General features: G+C 38.7%; 1 protein-coding gene and 1 pseudogene across 1 annotated transcript in view; both read right to left on the bottom strand.

Moving 5' to 3' along the window:
- Positions 1-22,163, bottom strand: part of SVEP1 (sushi, von Willebrand factor type A, EGF and pentraxin domain containing 1) — a gene marked incomplete at its 5' end in the record, with an annotated part of 158,571 nt that overhangs the window by 52,466 nt on the left and 83,942 nt on the right. Inside the window, 13 exons of the mRNA XM_014534453.1 lie at positions 7-177; positions 968-1,091; positions 2,079-2,203; positions 5,502-5,677; positions 7,748-7,949; positions 8,798-8,955; positions 9,947-10,148; positions 11,161-11,274; positions 13,974-14,087; positions 15,919-16,015; positions 17,050-17,141; positions 18,003-18,164; positions 21,197-21,358. Coding sequence (XP_014389939.1) covers positions 7-177; positions 968-1,091; positions 2,079-2,203; positions 5,502-5,677; positions 7,748-7,949; positions 8,798-8,955; positions 9,947-10,148; positions 11,161-11,274; positions 13,974-14,087; positions 15,919-16,015; positions 17,050-17,141; positions 18,003-18,164; positions 21,197-21,358 — 1,899 coding nt within the window. The remainder of the gene's footprint in view (positions 1-6; positions 178-967; positions 1,092-2,078; positions 2,204-5,501; positions 5,678-7,747; positions 7,950-8,797; positions 8,956-9,946; positions 10,149-11,160; positions 11,275-13,973; positions 14,088-15,918; positions 16,016-17,049; positions 17,142-18,002; positions 18,165-21,196; positions 21,359-22,163) is intronic.
- Positions 12,504-13,337, bottom strand: LOC102260755 (annotated as a pseudogene).

Here is a 22,163-nt window from a genome sequence, read left to right as displayed (position 1 = left end):
GCTCACGTTCACAGTGAGGGAGTGGTTGTGTCCACTGTCCTTGATTCAGACAGTGCTGCACAGGGTTCCCGACCATCTGGAAGCCTGGATCACACGACAGACTGATTCTGGAGCCTGGTTTTAAGTCTACTGATGTAGTCCGCAGATGAGGTATGGCTCCTTCTAAGGGTGGGCAATCTGAGGGCAAACAACACAGATAGAGAGCTTGTCAACAACAGTGGAGCATCGCCAGGTCAAGGTTTTCAAATCGTATGTTATGCCAACATTTGAGAGCTACTCTACTGATATTAAAATCACTGGCAAGCAAAATTACCAGAAAAAAATATTCGAGTCAACAAACAACTTTCCCTTTTTCAGGGGGAAAATATCTATATCTATCTGTCTATCTATATCTATATCTATATCTATATCTATATCTATATCTATATATAGATAAATATATATATATATTTTAAAGAAAATATTTTAGGAATAATTAAAATGTTCTTATAAGTTATGAATGTAGGATATATTTAGAAATTTGTTTAAACACACTGAATTTTAGGGTGCTGTTTTGATCATTCCGAGTTTGACTATCAAATGTGCAGGTTATAACATCCACTGTGCTACCTGCCCCTGGAGGGCTGCTAGCAAGTGCAGAGCCGAGAGAGTGCCCATCTCAAATGGGAGGACAGGACTTCGCTGGGCAGTTAAAAACTGACCATATCCCTCTTCTCATCCGATTTTCCCTATCTTATTCTACCTTTGTCCAAGTTTATTCCACAATTAATTTGTACCCTGTTTACAGAATGTATTTAGTAGTTACATAAAATCCTTTAGATGAAGTTGGGTAAAAATGAACTATGTGTTAACCAATAGACTAAAGGGCACACACTCTTTGACTAACAGAATTTCAAAGTGTCTCCTTTTGCTAGAAACCCAAAGTAGTCAAGAGATAGCAGAGTCTACGGAAGAAGGAAACTCTAACCGGAACAGAATATGCTCTTGGAATCGATCTTCACTTTCCCCACAATTCCCGACAGGAAGTCAGGCCAGGCTAACACATTTCCTTTAGTGAGCTCCTCTGGGCATGAAGTAGCCAATGATTTCACCTGAAGATTTAAAAACACATCTTTAGATAAACCTTCCTTGTTTCCCTGAGACAGAGTTATTATGTCTTAACGTAGTCCTGCTAAAAACATCTGCAGATTTTGGATGGGGTGGGGTGGAGGGAAGCAGGCTTTTGTAAGATATGATTTTGGGGCAACAGGAAAATTCTCTTCCCCACACTCTTCTTCACCTCCATCCTTCCCTTTCCCAAATATTTTATGATTGCTGGAAATTCTGAAATTCTATGCAGAGAATTTGTCTAAAGCTTTGCCATTTGTTACGGTGCTGTAGAGGTCCCCTCTCTCCATTCTCCTGTCTTCTATCTCTAACCTAGAGTTGAAGCAATAAAAGCTTAGACAAGCTCTGCCACTAATAATAAGAGCAAGCATTTATCAAGCCCTTAGTATGTGACAAACAACACCATGATAGTACATGCAGGATTAGGTTAAATCCCAAGCTCCACTATGCCGTTCTGTTTGTTTATCTGCATAGATAAAACACACACACACACACACACACACACCCTAAAGCTTAGAGAGAGGGAGTAACATGTTCAAAATCATCATGGCAAGTTTATGGTAAAACAGGGATTTGAACCCAGGCCACTGGACTGCTTTAACTACTCACTCATCTGTAACTCTCTATGTATAATTTTATGCCACCCCTAAATTCCTACACTTTAAGGAGAGGGGTTTGAAGTATTATCCTCTATGATCTTTTCCAGCTCTGAAATGACAAGGTTTTATAAAATAATTATGTCCAAAACAATTTAAAAACATAACCGAGAAACTGAAAAGGGGATTTATTGAAAGTTATTGTCGATAACCTCTAGCTGGCTTAGTCTATGATCATAGCCTCAAATGATACTGGAGGCGAAGTCTGAAAACCCAGAGGTTGCAATAAGATAGGGCATCATTAGGCTGTTCACATTTTTACTAGTTTTGTACCTTTGTATCTCATTACTGTCATACACTGAAAATGGAATTGACCTGCTGTGGAGACAGGACATAGTCCCAGAGGTTGAGCTGGCTTATGGAGCCCACAAAAGACTCCGCTGGGTTGAATCCCTCTCCTTTTTTGTCTTGCTCTTGCCCAAGAACTAATGCACCGCCACCTAAAGAGAGAAGAGAAAAAAAGGAGGGAAACTGGTCTGATTGTTATTCCTAAAATGCTAACTTAACAAAAGCACAGCCAACATAATGTATTAGGGAAATTATTAAAAAGCTCAGTTATGTACATTTACTGCATGCTTTATCAATAAGGATGAATTCAATATTTTATAAAACAACTTAAAATAAAGTTGTATTTAAATATTAGATTTATAAAAATTTAACTATAAAGCTAATATAGGTACTAGTATACATGTATATGCATATATAATTTTATGTCAACAAAATAGTAAGTCCTATTTGGCCTCCTTTCTCCTAGGCAATTATTCTCCATAGTAGACTATCAGTTGATACTCTTTTTCTTCTGTCTTAAGCCTACAATGCTTACATTTCTTTCACAGATTCCAAGGAATATTCTAAAGTTGCCAGTGGCCACCTAATAGCCAAATCCAATGGAAATTCTTCAATATTCACCTCTGGTGACTTCTCTGTACCATGTTTCTATTGTCCATTTCATTCTATTTAACTGTCTGTCCTTTTGTACTGGGTGGTTTGTGTCTGTGCCTCCAGAGCTAACCTCCACCCTTCCCCCTCTACTTTGTGCTCCCAAAGGCTGACACCTATGGACTGCACCACATTATTTTCTTGTCCCTCTGGCTTCTTTCTGTTCCTGTGGTGCTGGAGGCTAATTCCAGCAGGTCATAAATGCAAGAAGTTCATCAAAAGGTTGATGGAACCTTGAGGCTTCAGCAGGGCTGAAGTACATATTATTGCCTGCTGGAGTAGCTGAAAGCATTTATATTATTGCCTGCTGCCAGACAGCCGAGGGCATTTTCCCAAACCTGAAAATCTACATGTTATTACCTGCTGCTGGCCAAACAGCTGAACAGCAGAAGGCAGTTCCCCCAACCTGATAATCTTACTGTTTACCAAACCTTACCTTTGATATGTATATTTGCTTTGCTATAGGGCAAAATGTGGGAATAAAAGCCTTGGGTCCGGAGATTCAGAGAGAGAACTTGGTTACTATAGCTAAATCTCCTCTGGATCCCCCATGTATTCCAAATTTATATTTCTAGTCTCTTTATTAATTTACACACAGCCCCTTCTCCAGATTCCTGAACCCTTCTAGATGCAGGATAACACCCCAGCACTATGGCAAATGGCAAATGGCAACTGGAAGGACCAGCCCGAGATAAGAAGATGAGATGAGGAAGTTTAATATCCTGGATACTTTCCTCCCAGGCAATGGAGGATAGTGGCTGCCTTCCTCTGTCTGACATCACTACTCCCACTGACTGATTTCTCTCCATCGTTAAAGGTTCGCCTAAATTCTGGCAACAGCTCTCACTCCTTGTCGTTTCAGACCCATCCCTCATGACTTTCCATTGATGCTACTCATGGGGTGTTTTACTCTTATTTTGGTTCTCTTAATCTTGGTCATACTTTTGAAGAGAGTCCCTTCATTCAACTCTTCAGTTAGCCTCCTTGTGTGTGCCACCGGCTCCCTGCCAGGAGCCTTGCTGGTGCCATGTGGTTTCCATGAGAACATCCTCTTCTGGTTCTCCCTGAACCTTTTTGCTCCTTTCTCTGCCTGCCTCTTAGATGCTGATGCTCCTAGGATCCTACCCCCACTTCCTCTCTTCTTCCTTCAACTGCTCTCCCTATCTGAACTCACTCACCTGCCGATCAATGTCTATAGATCCCTCTTTCAAGATTTCCCAACCTACATCTCTTTCTTATAAAATGAATAATTAAAAATTAATACATACACTACCCAGAAATAATCATTTAATACTTTTGTGTATTTCCTTCTAGGTTATATTTTTATTTTAATTAGTTTTTAGTGTGCATGTATGTGATATTTAAAAACACACAACTCAGGATCACAATATACATGATGTTTCAATCTTGTTTTCTTTCTTGAACATGTTCTTGTTTCATGAGTTCTAATAGTTATTTTATATGAATGTACAATAATCTATAATTTGCTTAATTAACTAAACAACCACTTCTAATTGGATACCTTGAGATAAATATATTAGTACATAAATATTTGATTTTTGGTAGTTGAATTGTTGATTGCATGCAAAGCATTTCTCTAAGGCTCTTGATGGAAGTTTCTAAATTGTTTCCCAGAAAGGCTGTATCACAACCTTTATACAATTCAACCATGCTGAATCCTTGCCAATCAGACCTTATCACTAAAAACAACTGTCAATTTGATATAAAGTTGTGTCAACCTATGTTTTTGGTTGCATGTATTCCTGTGATCAAAATTCGAACTCATTATGTCTAAAACCAAATACAGAATCTTCCCCGACTCCAACTCTTGCTCTGATAATTGTGCTTCCCCCTAGAATTCCTATCTTAGCTTACAGACTCTTTAATAAGCTTCTTCATCCAAACTGAAACCAGTCATTCACTGAGCTCTGTTAAATGGGTTCTGCAATATTTACTGACTCCAATTCATTCTTACTGCTGAGATCTGACAACCATCTCCCTGGGTGGATACTATTACAGCTTCCCTCCCCTCCCCATTCCTTTAACCTACTTTTCACTCTTCCATCAGGGTTTAATTTTTTAAGAGATAGAAATGCTGTTTTTAAAATTATAAATGAAATCATTATGAAAATATCAGAAATAAAAGATATCTGCCATCCCACCACCCAGGGAAGAGATAGTTGAAAACAAGAAACCTTCACCCTACTTTACCTGGTAATGCCACTTCCCATTGAAACACTTACAATGTTTCCACATTAATTAAACTGCCAACCATTCCTCCTCATTTGATGCACATCATAGAAAAATCTCTATAGAGCAAGCTTATTGCCTTGTACAATGCTGAGAACCCTGGATCGCCTAATACTTTTGCTTTCCTTCAAACTAAGACTCTTCAAATATTTTTCTAAAAGTGTTTATAGAGGGGAGTTTTGATTTTTAGTGCTCCAGCTTGTGCACTGGATATATTTGTATACTGTGAAGACTGATCATAAAACAAAACAAAACCAACATACAAACAACACCAGAAATTAATCTCCTTGGAAGACACGTTAGTTCAAAATGCTTCTTGATAGTCTTACTAAAGCCCCAAATGTATTTCCTACACAGAGGGTCACAAAGCACACCTAGAAAAAGCTTCTAATAATTTACCGTCTGGATAGTCAGGGGGAAGTAATTAAAAGAGAGACTTATTGATCTTTGTCTAAAACCTAACACAACAAAGCTAGCAAACTCCATGTTCACCTAAGCACCACCACTTTTAGTGATTAACACAATTCTATTTCTTTTGCTAAGACATACCAGGTATGGCCGAACCTACAGAGAGACCCATACCACCATCAGATAATTTCCCATCAATATAGACTTTCCAGGCTCCATCCACACTTGTCCAGGTGATTGCAATATGATGCCAACTGCCGTCATTCACTGAGGGACAATCTGTTATCTTTTCCTTGCCGTTCACATAAAGAACCCAGCTGTGGAAAGATTCCAGGGGACATAGTCATCAGTCATATGTTGTAATCCCACCTGTGGGGCATGCTTCTATTTTTTTCTTCTCTTTCCATGTGGGTAAAGCACTTTGTATAAAACCATTACTTCTTCCCCCGCACCCCCGATTTGGTCATATTTCACAGAAGCAGATTTGATTGACTAATTACGCTTTATTGTAGCTCACTGAATATTTGTGTTTCTTAAACATGGAGGACTAGGAAAAAGTCTTAGGATGAGCTGAGACACATTGGTCCAATTTAACTGACCATCCACTCTGAGAGAGTAAGCCAAGAATGAAAGGAATGCCATCAGTAGATGAGTGGATAAAAAAAAGCTGTGGTACATTTGCACAATGGGTTACTATGCAACTGTAATAAAGAAGGATCTCTTACCCTTTGAGAGACCTGAAGAGTATTATACTAAGTGAAATAAGCCAGTCAGAGAAAGACAAGTGTCACATGATCTCACTCATATGTGGAATCTAATGAACAAAATAAGCTGATGAACAAAATAGATCCAGAGACATGGAAGCATGGAACAGACTGATAAATCTCAGAGGGAAGGTGGGGAGGCAAGAAGAAATTAACCAAAGAACTTATATGCATATATGCATAGCCCATGGACACAGACAATAGTGTGGTGAAGGCTAGGGGGTGGAGGCGAGGTGGAGAGGGTCAATGGGGGGATAAAAAGGAGACATCTGTAATACTTTCAACAATAAAGATATATTTAAAAAAATAAAATGCAAAAATAAAGTGCAAGCAATGAGAGTTGTACAAGCATAGAATGGTTGCCTTCCTCTAGATGTTTGTTCTTAAAATCAGGAACAAACTTTGGAAAATAAGTCTGTTCCTTCATTGCCAAAGCTATCACGTGGCAGACAAAGCATGTGGATCCAAAGAAAATAATAACTAGAATTAAACAAAGGTGACCAACACACGAGGGTTCCAACAACTCCGTCACTTAGGGAAATGTCAAAGATAATAAGCAGTTTAAAGTGAAATATTTTCAAAAGCAAATGGAGAAAAAGAAAAGATTAGGGAAAACTGATAAGAACTCATTACACATCTTTCCCGGCATCTTCTTAGCCTCTATTCCATGATCTTTATGATGAAATAATATTTTTATAATATTGGTTTTCCTCTGGAAAGAGAGTTCAGTGGGTCTTTGAGGCTTGCAACCTTCTCAGTAGCAATAGGCCACAAATTTGGAGGCGTCTGAGAGGAACAGGCCATGCAGTAAACCACAGAATCTATTCAGATGGAAGGTATAAACCTCAGCCTCGCCAAGGATTCCACATGTGGTGAAGAGCAGTGGTTCTGAAGGGACCACAGAGCTGAGGCAATGGACAGCTCAGGGATTAGTAATGTGGGCAGATGACCAATGATGGGAGTCCTGTCCAGGTCTGTGGATTTTATCAAAACTCTGGGTTCTATGAATTAATCTGCAAGAACCCACTCAGTAGTGAGAGAAATAGCTGAGGTTGAGGGGCCTGATAGCCCGACGGGATGGGGCCCTGCAACTGAAATTAATTGATCCAAAAAGGAAAAAGAAATGTCATCTTACACACACGAGTTTGTAGACTGCTTCACACTCAATATGTGTCTCGCACAGGTCAGCAATGTCGCTGATATCCCTTGACCCTTGGAGGCCCTGATATGGACAAGAAGGAGCAAGGCTCTACGAGTCAGAGTCGGAGACTTGGCTTTGCCACTCCCAGAGTGTGAGATTTGAGGCAAACCATTTAGAGTTTTTGGAACTTTGTTTTAATATATGTTAAATGTGCATGAGTTCCTCAGGACATCGTGAAGATCAAATGAAGTACTTAGTAAACAGCAGTACTTAGTAACACAACAAGAAAATGCTTAGTAAGTAGCAAAATACATGTATAAGGTATTATCACGAAAAGTGCCCTCTTACAGAACTTGTCCATATGTTCCCTTTGGTTACTGTCACCCTGCTATCATGCCGAGGCACCTGACTCCCCTGCTCCCCAGGCCCAGTGTGAAGTCTAACTTGGTGCTGGGATAAGACTTCCTGCCATTTCTGCTCACCCATTGTAATCGGTCAGAAGGAAGGTATTGTCGCTGCCATTCTCCAGTGCATAGGAGATTGGCGTTCCGTAGTTGTTGAGGTCAGAGGATTTCATCCAGAATGTGCAGGTTATGGCATGGAGAGATGGAAGCACACCGTCTAGGATGACGTAACCATAGGTACCAGAAACTTCAAAATCCAGGTTAAAGCGTGTAGACTGTTCTGCAACAAATAAGGAAAGTGTGCAGACCATGGTGCTTGCAGGGCGTTTTTCAATGTCTAAAGTAAGCAGCAGGTACACAGGGCTACTGTCATAGCAGCCACTGCAGTAAATAGGATGACCTGAGAAGTGGTGTCAAAATTAAAAATATATTCTTTACAAAATATAAAACACATTCTTTTAAATAAAATAATCGGTGAGTATCTAAGATAGAAAAAATACTCAGTAGTGAAAGGAAACAGAGATATAGGGCGTGGTTGGAAGGAGAGGTAGGACTGGGGAGTTACTAAAGATGAGAGACACTAAAGCATGGCGGGATGCTGTTGGGAATGACCCAGTAGAGTGGAGTAACTGGTGCAGGAGAGGAGGAGAGGCAACTAGCTTAAGGGCACCCATTCCATCCCTACTCAGGGCTCTGGCTCTTCCCTAGTTCATGACCAATTCAGCTCTGCCCCAACCCTACATACCTCACTCAAAACAAAAGTCCTACAGTTAAAAGGCCGAAGTGCCCCGAGCAAGCAGTTTAGCAGTGATTCTCAAACATGTCCATGGCCTGTGACCTCCTTAATCAAGTAGCTTATCAAAGCGTCCCTTCTAAACCTACAGAATGTGAAGAGTTCTACTAAATTCTATTTTCTCATTCCCCCCTTACACCTCTAAGTTTCTATATCTTCGTCTGTGCTATTGCAGATAAGATTACCTAGTTTATTAGATGGCTCTGAAGATTAAATAATTAAACAATGCTTATTATAGTTTTTTTTTCCATATAGGTGGTGCTAGGTGCAGGTAAAAATTGATTCTGTTATATCACTATCTTTAGTATTGTTGTGAATACTACATACATATATACCTGTTTCACACCTGCTGCCTGAAAATCCCGGCTGACATTTACAACTGTATGAGTTTAATTCATCCACACAGGTGGCTTGATTTCTACACGGGTTAGACTGGCATTCATTGATGTTCAGTTCACAGTGCGGCCCTGTGAAGCCAGCTGCGCACTGGCATCTGAAGGAAAACAAAATGTAACGATGAGAACAGCTGCAGAAAGGCAGTAGAGGATGGATGTCTCCCACTTATGATAACGTGTCTCAAGGACTATAACAATCGAAATGCTCCACATCAAACCTTTAACTGCTAGTTACTTTTGCTAGTTCAGCTAATAAACCTAGTTAACACAACATTTATTTGAAATGTTTTAGTAGGAGGTGGTTCTGATCAAGATGAAGTATTATCCACACATTGGGAGTGTCTCTCCCCATAGCTGTTCTAGGAAAAAAAAATATTAAAAGTCCAGTGCTTCTGTATTTGCTTCTTGTGTAATTGTGTTTTCTTTCATCTTTTATGCCTTCCCAAGTACACTGGCAGCCTGTATCCATGGGTTCCACATCTGCAGATTCAGTTTATCATGCATGGAAAGTATTCTACAAAAAATTATTATGTGTAGCTGACATGTACTATGCAGTTAGGCGTCCGACGGTTGATGGTTGCGTCTGTACTGAACATGCACAGACTGTTTTCTTGTCATTATTCCCTAGACAATACAGTATAACAACTATTTCCATAGTATTTCCATTGTAATGGGTATTGTAAATAATCTAGAGACCATTTAAAGTATATGGGAGGGTGTATGTAGATTATATGCAAATACTAGGCCATTTTATATAAGGGACTTGAGCATCCCTGGGAGTCCTGGAACCAGTTCCCCATGGCTATGGAGGGATGACTATATAAAACAGCAGTTCCCAAATGCAGCTGAGCACGACAATGATTGGGAAATTTAAATCATATAGTTTGCCTATTTTAAAATTATATACTCTATGCCAGACTTAGTGAATCAGAACCGCAGGTGGTGGGGGGACTCTACTGTAGCCTATTCTTGGGGTAGAATTTGGGAATGGCTGACCTGGGACTCAAGATAATGCTCTATAAAGACTACAGAATGACTGAACAATTAAGTAAAGAAAAATAGTAGAAAGAACCAGACTTAGTCTTGTACCTGAAGCTATTGACACCATCTTGACAAGTAGCTCCATTTTTGCATGGTTGACTGAGACACTCATCCATGTTTTTTTCACACCGGGTACCCCCAAATCCAGCTGGGCATTTGCACAAGAACCTCCCAACCTGATCTTCACAGACTGCATTATTTAAGCATGGGCTTGACTGGCATTCATTGACGTCTGTTTCACAGTGCAGGCCTGGGGATGGTGAGGAGAAAGAGCCCAGTGTTAATCCCTTGGGAGGACTGTGATCCAAATGCTGACTTGGAAGATGCTGCTTGTAAAGGCAGGCTGCAGAGCCACTGCCTATCAAGCTGGTTTGAGATCCATTCTTTAATGAGCTCCGGTTTTTCTAAGTCATTTAGGACTGCGCTTTTGATAATCTACTCTTTTTACCTTATGTCTTTCTGAAACTAACATTAGTAGTAGACATCTACTTGAGAGAATGTTAAAAAGTAAAACTAGCCTGGCTGGTGTGGCTCAGTGGTTAAGTGTCAATCTATGAAACAGGAGGTCATGGTTTGATTTCCGATCGGGGCATATGCCCAGGTTTTGGGCTCCATCCCTAGTAGGGGGTGTGCAGGAGGCAGCCAATCAATGCTTCTCTTTAATCGTCGATGTTTCTATCTCTCTTTCCCTCTCCCTTCCTCTCTGAAATAAATAAAAATATATTTTTAAAAATAGTAAGCTATTTTTTAATAATGTTAAAAAGTAAAACTAGCACATTTAGTTAAAAAATGTCCTCTGTTTCTTTTACGTTGCCTCTTTTCTTCATTGTCCATTTTTTTTGGACTTCCTCTTTATCAATTATATATTTAACCATATTATTTAGCATCCATTTCAATATTAATCTTCTATACTTTATCTCCAGTTCCTTCTTGAATACTTGTCTTACCATATAAACTCTTATCTTCTCTCTCTCTTTCTCTGTCTATGTCTCTTTCTTTACAAATACACAAAGACATTATTTTTTTCTTAACCGTTTAGGAGTAAATTGCAGATGTGATACCATTTTATCTCTAAATGCCTCAGTTAGAAATTTCTCAAAAAATAAGGGCTTTCATGGCAAAAAAGGGACTTTCTCTTATATAATCACGACACCTTTATAAAATCAGAAAATTAACATAGACTGTATAACGTTAGTAAATGTAATAATCTGTGGTGCTTTATAGGACTTTAAGACAATGCAGGAAGAATGGGAACATCCTACCTATGAATCCTTTCGCACATGTGCAGCGATAGCCAGCCACACCATCCACACAGACGCCTTTGTTTAGACAGGGACTGGAGCTGCACTCATTTATGTTTTCTTCGCATAGTGGACCTGCAAAGAATCATAAAATATCTGAGCTGGAGAAGTTAAGACTAATACTTTCCAAGTGAGTTGTTCAGGAATAAAGAACAATTGGAAATCATGGCTACTGTGTTTGTAAAAAAAATTTGCTCTTTGCCAAATACATTGAAATAAAACATGTTCTTCTATTGTGTGAACTGCAAAACTTTACTTTGCAAGAAAACTGATATTTTCAGGATGCAATGGAAAATGACAACCATGAATATCTAGCTATTTTTAGTTAAGTAGATAAATGTCACTTTGTTTTAAACTTTTTTTTATCATATTGTTAGTTGTTCACTCTTTTTTGAGTTTATCCCTTGAATATTTAAGATAATTTATTTATCTACTAGTTGCAGGTTTATACCCTTAAATAACACAGACTGAATACTCCCACCCACCACCCCTACCAAACACCATTCCACTCTGTTTCTATGAGTTTGGCTTTTTTTCTTTCTTTCTTAATTAAGATTTTATTGGTTGTTTTGAGGGTAAGTACACAGACATTTCAATTTATACACAATTCTTAATATATGTACCCCAAACCTAAAGTTGTATAGTTGTGATTATTTTCTACACAGTTAGCCCAGTGACTTTCCAGCTTCAAATTTGGAGGCTAATTTTCCTTAATAGAATATCAAGTACCAATATCTTCAAATGTTGATATGCTGTTACATCAAAGTCCCATTAATTCACAATTTAATATCAGATATACATAATCAAATTTTCAACCTTTCACAGCACACTAACAATGTTACTAGGGAAACTGGACTATCACACCAAAGATGTTGCAGAAAATTCTGATGGGGAGAGCCTAGGTCACAGGTGGTTTATTTAGGAAGCAATTCTATCAAAAGCATGAGAATGGAAGTAGTTAAAATGTTAAAGACAAGTGAAGTGCTCAACTAATCTCAAATTGCCATTGAAACTGATATGTATTAAGGATAAAAAAACTACCCCCATCAACGGAAGGTTAAGCTGATGTCCAAGACAACCAAAGCTCCCATGTCCAATATCCCACTGTTTTCTGGTTGTACAAAAAAATCCAATAAACAACCAGCAAATTATTTCCCCTCTCACAAAACAGCATTTACACGTCAAAAAATGGGATGAAGTGGAATTCCCTTCTAAAAAAGGTTTCTAGAGCGACTACAAAACTGGTTTCCGAAACAGTTGATGAAAATATTCCTGTGAATTATACAACAAGGGGGACAGGGACTACTGATGAGACATGGTGCATGACATTAATCAGACTTGGCTTCTTCCTCTCCTGCTTTATCCGAGGCTGGACTCCCTTGGTTTTTGCTTCTCCGTTTTCAGCAGGTAGATCTTCAGGCTCCTGGTTAGCCACTTCGGCCTGCTTTCCCCTTGCTCCCCTTTTCCCTTTGTACTTTTTTGTCTTTATCGTTCTTGCTGCTTTTTCTGGCCTCACTTCCACTTTTGCAGGAGCAGGTTTAGCTGACAACCTTCCTGATCTCCTTTTGGGCTCCTCCTTCGCTGCCCCTTGGCAATGGAGCTGACCTTCCCCTTGGGCATCCTGGCAGCAGGGCAGGTGTATGCCCAGTGCCTGCGGGCTGCTTGGCATTGAGAGCCTTTCAGAACCCAAGTGGCCTGGCTGTTGCCATTTCTCCCACTGTCCAGGCTGCTTGGATCCGCCATGGGGGCGGTGGGAGAACAGATTGAATTTGGCTTTTTAAGATTCCATAGAAGTGAGGTCATAGGTCTTTCTCTGTCTAACTTATCTCACTTAGATAGTGCCCACAAAGATGTATCTATATCTACCACATTTACTTTATCCCTCCATCCCTTGATATACACTTCTGTTGTTTCCATATTTTGGCTATTGTGAACCATGCTACAGTGAACACAGGGCTGCAGACAGCTCTTTGGCATAGTTACTTTCCTTGGATAGACACCCGGAAGTGAAATTACTGGATCATATGGTAGTTCTACTTTTAACTTTTTGAGGACTCTCCATACTGTGTTCTGTAATGGCTGTGGCTTTAACAATTTGCATTCCCACCAACAGCGCATGAGAGTTTCCTTTTCTTCATATCCTGCCAACACTGTTACCTATCTTTTGATAAAATATGGGGCGCAGCTACAGTGTTTTGGCCAGGTTCAAGCCTTGGACTAATGAAAGGACAGGGTCCTCTCATTGCCACGTGCAAGTTCTAGCTGGAGGGCAGGGCCCTCCCAGCACAATTATAGCCAACAGCTATAGTTGTAAGCTTGAACCTATGGTCCGAATACGTGGCCCCACGTGCCTTGTGCTAGAGTTCAGGTGCATGTAGTTGAGTCGGGTTGGAACTCACGAGAATGCTGTAAACAACGTGATCACGCCCCTACTTTGCCTCGTGGCATCTGCTATAAAATAAAGACAGGGCTTGTGGGCTCCGGTGCTGTCTCCTCATCAGGGAGCAGCGTCCCACCAAGACCCAGCTTTCATTCTCTTGCCTGTCTTTTCTCAATCCTCCCCCCCAGCCCCCCACTCAGGGTCACTGAACCAGGCTGAGCTGGCATGGCACATAAGGCGCCCTGGGGCTGAGTATGCCATGGCCGTGCCGGTGCCCCACAATAAAAGCCATTCTAACAGGTGTGACGTGATGTCTCATTATGGTTTTGATTTTCAGCAACGAAATGTCAATGATTCCAAGGTTTAATGTGAAAATAAAAAACTCTCCCCTTACCTGTGTAACCAGATGGACATTCACAAATGAATTCCCCTACTTGGTCTTTACAAGTTCCATTGTTGAGGCATGGCAGTGAGCTGCATTCGTCAATGTCTGTTTCACACTTGGAGCCTAAAATGCAAACCAAACACGGAAGGACAATCAGAGGAAGTAAGAAAAGTAGAGTCATGATCATTAAAAGGTATTTATCCCCATAATCTGAATTTATGGAGAGTGGTGGTGGAAAAGAAAAGGCCAGTACTCATTAAGTGTTACCATCTAGGTTAAGTATTTAATAAAGGTACTGCCTCTTTCTAAACAGATTGAAGATATCCTTATAAGGATATATAAAAGATAGCAAACTATCTCAAGTTAGAAGTACTGGGAGGGGAGGGAAACCTAAACTCATAAAATGGAGCCAGGAAGTTGGTTAATTCTAAAGTGGAAAATATAAAGTCAATGCCCTGAATGGTTTGGCTCAGTGGATAGAGCGTCAGCCTGTGGACTCAAGGGTCCCAGGTTCGATTCCGGTCAAGGGCATATACCTTGGTTGCGGGCACATCCCCGGTGGGGAGTGTGCAGAAGGAAGCTGATCGATGTTTCTCTCTCATTGATGTTTCTAACTCTCTATCCCTCTCCCTTCCTCTCTGCAAAAAACCAATAAAATATATTAAAAAAGAAAAAAGAAAATATAGTCAAATATACCTGCTACCAGGTCACTTGGCTGAAGGGTAGAGGTGGAGCTAAATCCTACCAGAACTCAACTCACATGCCAGGTGCCCGAGTGGTACTGCATCTTCCTACAGAATGCAAATAGGCAATCTATGGGCTAGCTCTGCTGGAAACCCTGTCTTCGTCTCTACCAGAGGGTCTCAAAGTGTGGCCCCTGGATCAATAGCATCAGCATAACCTGGAACTTGGTAGAAATGCAAATTCTGAGACCTTCCCCAGAACTACTGAATCAGAGATTCTGGGGTAGTAGTCCAGCAATCTGTTTTCTCAAGCCCTCCAGATGGTTCTGATACACATCAATATTTGAGAACCACTGTCCTATAGTATGACCTTTCTCAACCATTACTCATCTATACAATTCTAGGGACAGATCCATTATTTCTTATAAAATGTCAGGAAAAATTTTTAAATAAAAATCGAAACAGGCACACACAAGCAAGCTATGGTAAGTAGAATGCCAATATTCTTGATAGCCTTGGACTATATTTGTTTTCCAACTTTCCTTTTGTTTATTTTGTGGTGAACTCTTTTATTTAGATATTGTTCTCATTAAAAAGGTTTCATGTTGGTTGGACAAAATTCAGAAAGATGCAAAAACTTAATTTCTAGAAGAAAACATGGTTTTAAATAAATGGCAACTGTAAGGTATTATTTCCCACCAAAAATGATGTTTCAGGACTGAGCCAGAAAGTGAACCAAATTGCAAGAAAACATAATTCTTACATAATTCACATGATTCCTACATAATCAAGTCCAAAGCCATGTTGTTTTTCTAAGCACAACTTCCAGAAAGATAGAAACAAAGCAATAAACCAAAGCTATTCACAAGAACGTCCACTAGTGTGAAGCAAATGAGGGAAACTGAAGTTTGTTTAAAATGTTCATGCTAGACAATTTGCTCTGTGTTGAGTATCATGCATTTTGTGTTAGAATGAAACCTCGGACACGGCCCCTAGGACTGTATTCCAATTTAAATTGTAAGATATAATTAGATTTTTTCATCGAAAATATAATTCTTTATTCTTCTTCCAAAATGTGCAAAGAAAATTGTCATTTGTAAGATATGTATATGTTTTTTCACCTATTAGTTTATCTTATTTAAGTTTTTATGCATTGATACGACCTACTGTATCTTACAGGGTTTATTTTTAATGTTCCAAAGTTTGATACTGCAAGTCACAATCATTTCATATTATGAAAAACACATTGAAATTTGCATTCCTTTATTTACCTGTATATCCAGGTGAACAGAGGCAGACATAACCATGCCCAAGTTGTTGGCAGGTTCCACTATTGTGGCAGGGGTTTAAGAAGCATTCGTGGAAAACCTGCCCTTGACAGAAAAGAAATCCATCAGAGACAAAACACTCTATTCATTTCAAAGAGATCCTGACTAGGGAGTTAGAAGGTTTGCAACATCAGACAGCTGGTGAGTTCAGGTGAGTTAACTCAAGCTAAATGGTCTGCATATATGTTAGTGATGTTCTGGTAAACCCAAACAATGTTTCTAAATGCTGGCTGCACATTAGCATCCATTGAGGTATTTAAAAAGTATACTGAGGATAGTGCCCCAATCCAAACCGGATAAATCAGGATCTCTGGGAGTGGGATCTGTGCATCATTATTTTTAAAAGTTGACCAGTGGATTCTAATATGTCTCTAGGGTTGATGGTTACAGCTCTAGAAGTCCTTACAAAATCGGTGTTCACTAAGCTTAGCTTCAAATATGATTTATGAAGCCCTTACAAATCAGTATGTTTGGATGCGGCTGTAGGAAGTTGAAATAAGACATAAAACCTTATTATCCTCCTTAAAAATACTTAGAGCCAAGGAAATTATCATAACATTAGGCAGGGTTAATTCAGAGTAATGGTTGAACAATTAATTTAGTTATGTTCATGAATTATGCTTCTAAATTTTTTTAAGCCCAGGCCATACTCCAACAAATGATTTTTTTGCAGACAAAAGATTTTAAGTAATTTTCATGAAAGTTCACTAACTCTTACTGCAAATTAGAAAAGGCCTTTGGCTAATCCAAATGCCCTTACTCAAATGATAGGTTATGCTTATGGTAAGTTAATTATTAGTGAGCCAAAAGGCTCCCCATATATATACATTCTCTATACTAAAAATTTCTTGGAAAAAAATTCAATGTTTGGCACTTGGTACTTCTGATACTAAATTTTTGGAAAGTTCTTATCAGAAGTCACAAGTAAATACAATTAGTCCTGGATAATATTTATGAGTCTCTATTACTTAAAGTTTTAACTCTGATAATTTTCCTCTGTGGGGCATGTATAATGACAAATTGTTTTTCAAACATCCCACTAGGGAAAATTTTATACATAGAAAATGGACTTGCCTGACTGCCAACTTCATACTTCTTTTTGATATGTCCCGGAGAAGTTTGGGGCACTATACTTTCCTCTGCTGCTGAGAAAGTAGAACCAAAACCTGATGAAATTAATAGGAAAACATTAGGGAAACATATTGTGTGGTAGATCTTGCCAATATATAGACTCTATTTAAGTACTATGGTCAAGATTCTAGTTCTTGCTTGGTTGGCATGGCTAGTGGTTGAGCATTGACCTATGAACCAGGAGGTCACCGTTCGATTCCCAGTCAGGGCACATGCCTGAGTTGTGGGCTCGATCCCCAATATGGGTTATGAAGGAGGTAGCTGATCAATGATTCTCTCTCATCATTGATGTTTCTATCTCTCTCTCCCTCTCCCTTTCTCTCTGAAATAAAAATATATTTAAAAAAAGATTCAGGTTCTCAGAATAGACAAAGCCACATACATTTTGTTTTAGTAATATTAAAAAAGAAAACACAGAGATGGATGGGATATGTCATTAAATTCTAGATCAGTGATGGCGAACCTTTTGAGCTCTGCGTGTCAGCATTTTGAAAAACCCTAACTTAACTCTAATGCTGTGTCACATATAGAAATGTTTTGATATTTGCAACCATAGTAAAACAAAGACTTATATTTTTGATATTTATTTTATATATTTAAATGCCATTTAACAAAGAAAAATCAACCAAAAAAATGAGTTCGTGTGTCACCTCTGACACGCGTTTCATCGGTTCGCCATCACTGTTCTAGACCCTTAGAAAGAAATTGGAAGTTATCAAAATTCCAAAATTAAGAATCTTTGAGTCACTGTCATAAAAAAGACATCAAAAGGACAATTTAACAAGTCTAGACACCAAAATCCACTGAAAATGCCAATATTCAGAACTGAAGCTATCACAGAGACAAGCAAAAATCTCTGACAAAGGATTATGTGGAAATAAAATAGAGGAACTTACTGGAGCAATCTGTGATGGATGTGGCACCAGCGAAGGTTGTAGTTCCGTAAAAGGGACAAGCCAAGCAGAAGGACTTTCCTGCATCGGGTTGGTAGTAGTCTTGAGGACAAGGATGACAGGGCATTAACCCAGAGCGAGAGAATTCTCCTAGTGGACAAGGTACTGTAAAGGTAGAAACAAGCCATTTGTGCAGTGAAGTAACGCTGCCTACATTGAAAAGAAATGCATTAACCTTTGGTTGTAAGAAAGCCACTGAATTGCTAATACATTTTCTTGTGTTTATTTACTGCCCAGACCATTCTATCACCCAGATAAATGTTTTGTTTTTCCTTCCTGTCTTTAACAATATACTAGGGAGTTATTGTATTTATGTCAATCTGCTCTGTGTTGAATGTTATTAACTCAATAATAACTCAATTAGAACTGGCCATACAGTATTATATTCTGATTTTTCTATTTTACATTATGTCATAAGCATTTCCCAAATCATTCTCCAAATTATTAAATAACAGGGTTTTGAATAAATGAAAAAGATTACATACCATTGACAGACCATCACTGATCTAACATTTCATCTACTATTGGACATTTAAGTTGATTCTATTTGGTTGCTATTATAAATAATGCTGACGTGAAATTTTCTATTCCCATTCTGAGTCTCCTTTTAACTTTCTCCTAGAGGATGAGGGGAAGAAGTGTTGTCCTCCTGTCCCTTCTCCTAAGGGACCATGTGTACACACACCACCACCTAAAAAATCATATGTGGGGGGGCTTATCCTTCAGCTAAAAATCATTTAAAAAAATGAAAAAATTCAGACTGTTGTAATCACAGACCCAATAATATTTACTAGCCTAAGAAATGATAAAAAATGAAATGCATAAAGCAAGTAATATTACTTTAACATAGTAATATACTGAAATATAATTGCTATATTGGTGAAAGATATTGTAAGTTCAGTATACTAAAGAATGCAGGAAGTAATATCTTAGAAAAAACTGTACAACGTGCCCATAAAATAAATCAATCAAGAAAGCAAGCAAATAAAGAAAAAGGAAAGAATAAAAAAAGGAAGGGAGGAAGACAGAAAGAAAAGAGAATGTATTGAAAAATAGAAAATATATATGGGACCGTTTTATAACTCCTACAAATTTAATTTTAAAGTAAAATGGTATTTATCCAGCACCACAGGAGAGAGTGTTGAGTTCTGTCATTTCCAACAGAATGTGGTTAAACTTGTGCTAGGAATATTAGGAGAAATAGGCCAGTTACCAGAAGTTTGGAGACTTTCTGGAAATTATAATTGCTTAATTGCAATAATTTGGTATTAGACAAACCTCAAGGCTTATTTGGAAAGCTAAAGGAAAAAAAAAGTTGTCAAATGCGAACTTGTTTCACTGTAAAAATCCTAGTTGCTTTTGTGGTTAGAGAAAGGGAGAAAGGGAGAGAGAATTTTTTTACTGCAGACTTTCTCCCCAAACTAGTTTGTATACTGACAAAATAAGAGTCTCTATTAGATCTGTTTCAACCATAACATGAAGCCTTATTTGACTTTTATTAAGATAAAAAAAATCCAAAGCTGGTATTACACAACAGACATGGTTTATGAGTTTCAATTAGATCCTAGTTAAATTCTCAACTCTTCAGTGAAACATTAAATTGATGAACACTATTTGCCCCATTCCTCAGGTCTAACAGACTCATCCATAGTGATCCTACTAGACTGAGATAATTTTAACAGATGGAGCATATAAAAACCTACGATATGTTTTTCCTGTAGAACTCAACTTATGAGGACCGTATCTCCCAAGATGCAATGCTGGATACTTCCTTGGCCACTACTACACTCAAAGATCCTCATAACCTAAGCAGTTGCTGTCTAGGAGTCTCGGTCTCTAATTAAATGCAGATGTATGTATATATGACTAGCATGCAACGAGGGTGGAAGGTGTGTGTGTGTAGGTATCACTTGAGAGAAATGGGAAACCAGCAAATTGGCTTCTTAAAAATATCACCTATTTAATAAGGGAACAGCTTTTTAATTTTTAGATTGCCATAGACTGTAGGTTTTTAAATAAGGATGTAGAGAATGAGGAGAATAAACAATTGTTTTAAAAGTCATTTTTACAACTTTTTAAAAAGGCATGCTTGTTTTGTTCTGATGTACCAGAGGGAGGCCAAAACCTTTTTTATTTTTAATCCAGTTCCATTGATTTTGCAAAGTAGTTGCAGTTTTTGGAATTTCTGGACATAGGCTGACCTTAACTTCATTTCTAGTTTTCACAGTCATCCTAAATTTTCATCTTTTATCTCTGTTTTTGTCTTCCAGTTTTTACACTGCTAGAAATCTGTACTCGATATGGATGTTAGAACTATTTGAAAATTGGAATTCCAATCTTTTTATTTATATTTAAACCAGTGGCTCTCAACATGCTCTCCCTGGACCAAATAGAATCAGTTTCACTGCAGAACCAGTTAGAAATGCAGGCTCACACCAGACCCGCTGAATTAGAAACTGCCTTAACAAGCCCTCCACGCTAATATCTGAAAATCAAAATTAGTGTTGTACTCAACTTTTCCTGTTGTTTTAGAATCACCTGGGGAAACTTGAAAAGAAGAGAAGAGAAGAGAAGAGAAGAGAAGAGAAGAGAAGAGAAGAGAAGAGAAGAGAAGAGAAGAGAAGAGAAGAGGAAGAGAAGAAGAAAAAGAAAAGAAAATCAGACAAATTAAATCAGAATGTCTGGGGTTAGAGACTGGACTTCAGTATTTTTAAAATATGGATGTAAATGTGCAGATATTATTTTTTTGTGTGCGTAACTAGAGTGGATAACTGCTCATGAAATCTTTCCCATTGCAGGGAATGAATAGCCATAACTCATAAAATGTATTTTTAGAGTTTCAAGGAACATTGGACAGGACTTCATTTTATAAATGAGGAAACAGTTCCTCGCTGAGATGTATTTCTACCATCTCAGGAAGCCACACGTTTGTCACTGTTGAGTTTAGGGTCAAGTCTCTTATTTCTTTGCATTCCTAACAGCACTAGCACAATGCTTATACCGCGGGTGTTTATAGTTCATATTGGCTGGCTGGATAAAAGGGATAGTTATTTACATTCTTTGCATACAGTAGACATTTGGTTTTGCATGGAACCTAGTAGGTTTGAAGAAATATCAATGTCTAAGGCTTTGATAACCTCCACAAGCAGAAATGTCCACGGCTCCTCTCTTCACAGTCGAAGTGTTTCTTGGACATGAGAGGCAGCTCCGGGCTCCAACGGCTGGCTGGTAACTGCCCAGTGGACACGATTCACAAGTCTCAAGCCCATTTGATGAGTAGGTGCCTTGTTTACAAAGAGCTACAAAGGAAAAAGTAATATGGTTAATACCAATGATATTAAGCTGTAAAAAACTAGCACTGTGTAGGACAGGTTTTTCTGCATTTTAATCTATTGAGGACAGAATGAAGGACAGGAACTTCAGGCATACAAAATGTATTTTAGTCTTCCTCATGCTTCTGTATACTAGTAAGTTTTAACTCATTTCCAGTTACTTCCGGTATTACCCAGCACAGTGTTTGACACGCAGAAATTGTCAGTAAGTAGTTTTTGAGTGAAGTTCAAAATCTGTATTTCAGAAAGTCACTATTATGAGAACAAGTTAGCATGGGGGAACCTGTTCTTGTACAAGTTCTCAGCTTGTCCACTGTTCTCTTGAGTGACAGAAACAAAACCCCAAATTGGGCTAGAGCCTCATAACTAAGCTGGCACCTTTGTCGCTCTAGTTAAGAGCTGGCCCTCCCACCTCCTACCTACAGACACTATTTCATTGGAGGGCTAGAAGAGTGGAAAGTAGAAAATAGTCTTAGCACCAGGCCCAGAGAGGTTAAGCAACATTCTAAAATTCATCACAGTGGTTTTGTAGTAGAGGAGTCAGGGTTAGACTCCCTGACTCCAGGTGCTGTCCTTTCCCTTTGCCCCTGTCCTCCACATGACTCTCACTCTCAGGACTGCTAGCGTGTTTCGTGTACATCCAGTCACCCAGCGCTGCTCTGGAGTTTATATTTGCCAGTGTATATCCACACCTGCACTTGTAAGAACTACAAAGAGGCCCAATTTTCAAACTCCTTCTTTTAGGTGTGTCTTACTATAACTTCAATTATGA

This window comes from Myotis brandtii, unplaced genomic scaffold, assembly GCF_000412655.1.
Source record: "Myotis brandtii unplaced genomic scaffold, ASM41265v1 scaffold13, whole genome shotgun sequence".
Classification (NCBI taxonomy): Eukaryota; Metazoa; Chordata; class Mammalia; order Chiroptera; family Vespertilionidae; genus Myotis; species Myotis brandtii.
This window is presented reverse-complemented; position numbering and strand designations above follow the sequence as displayed.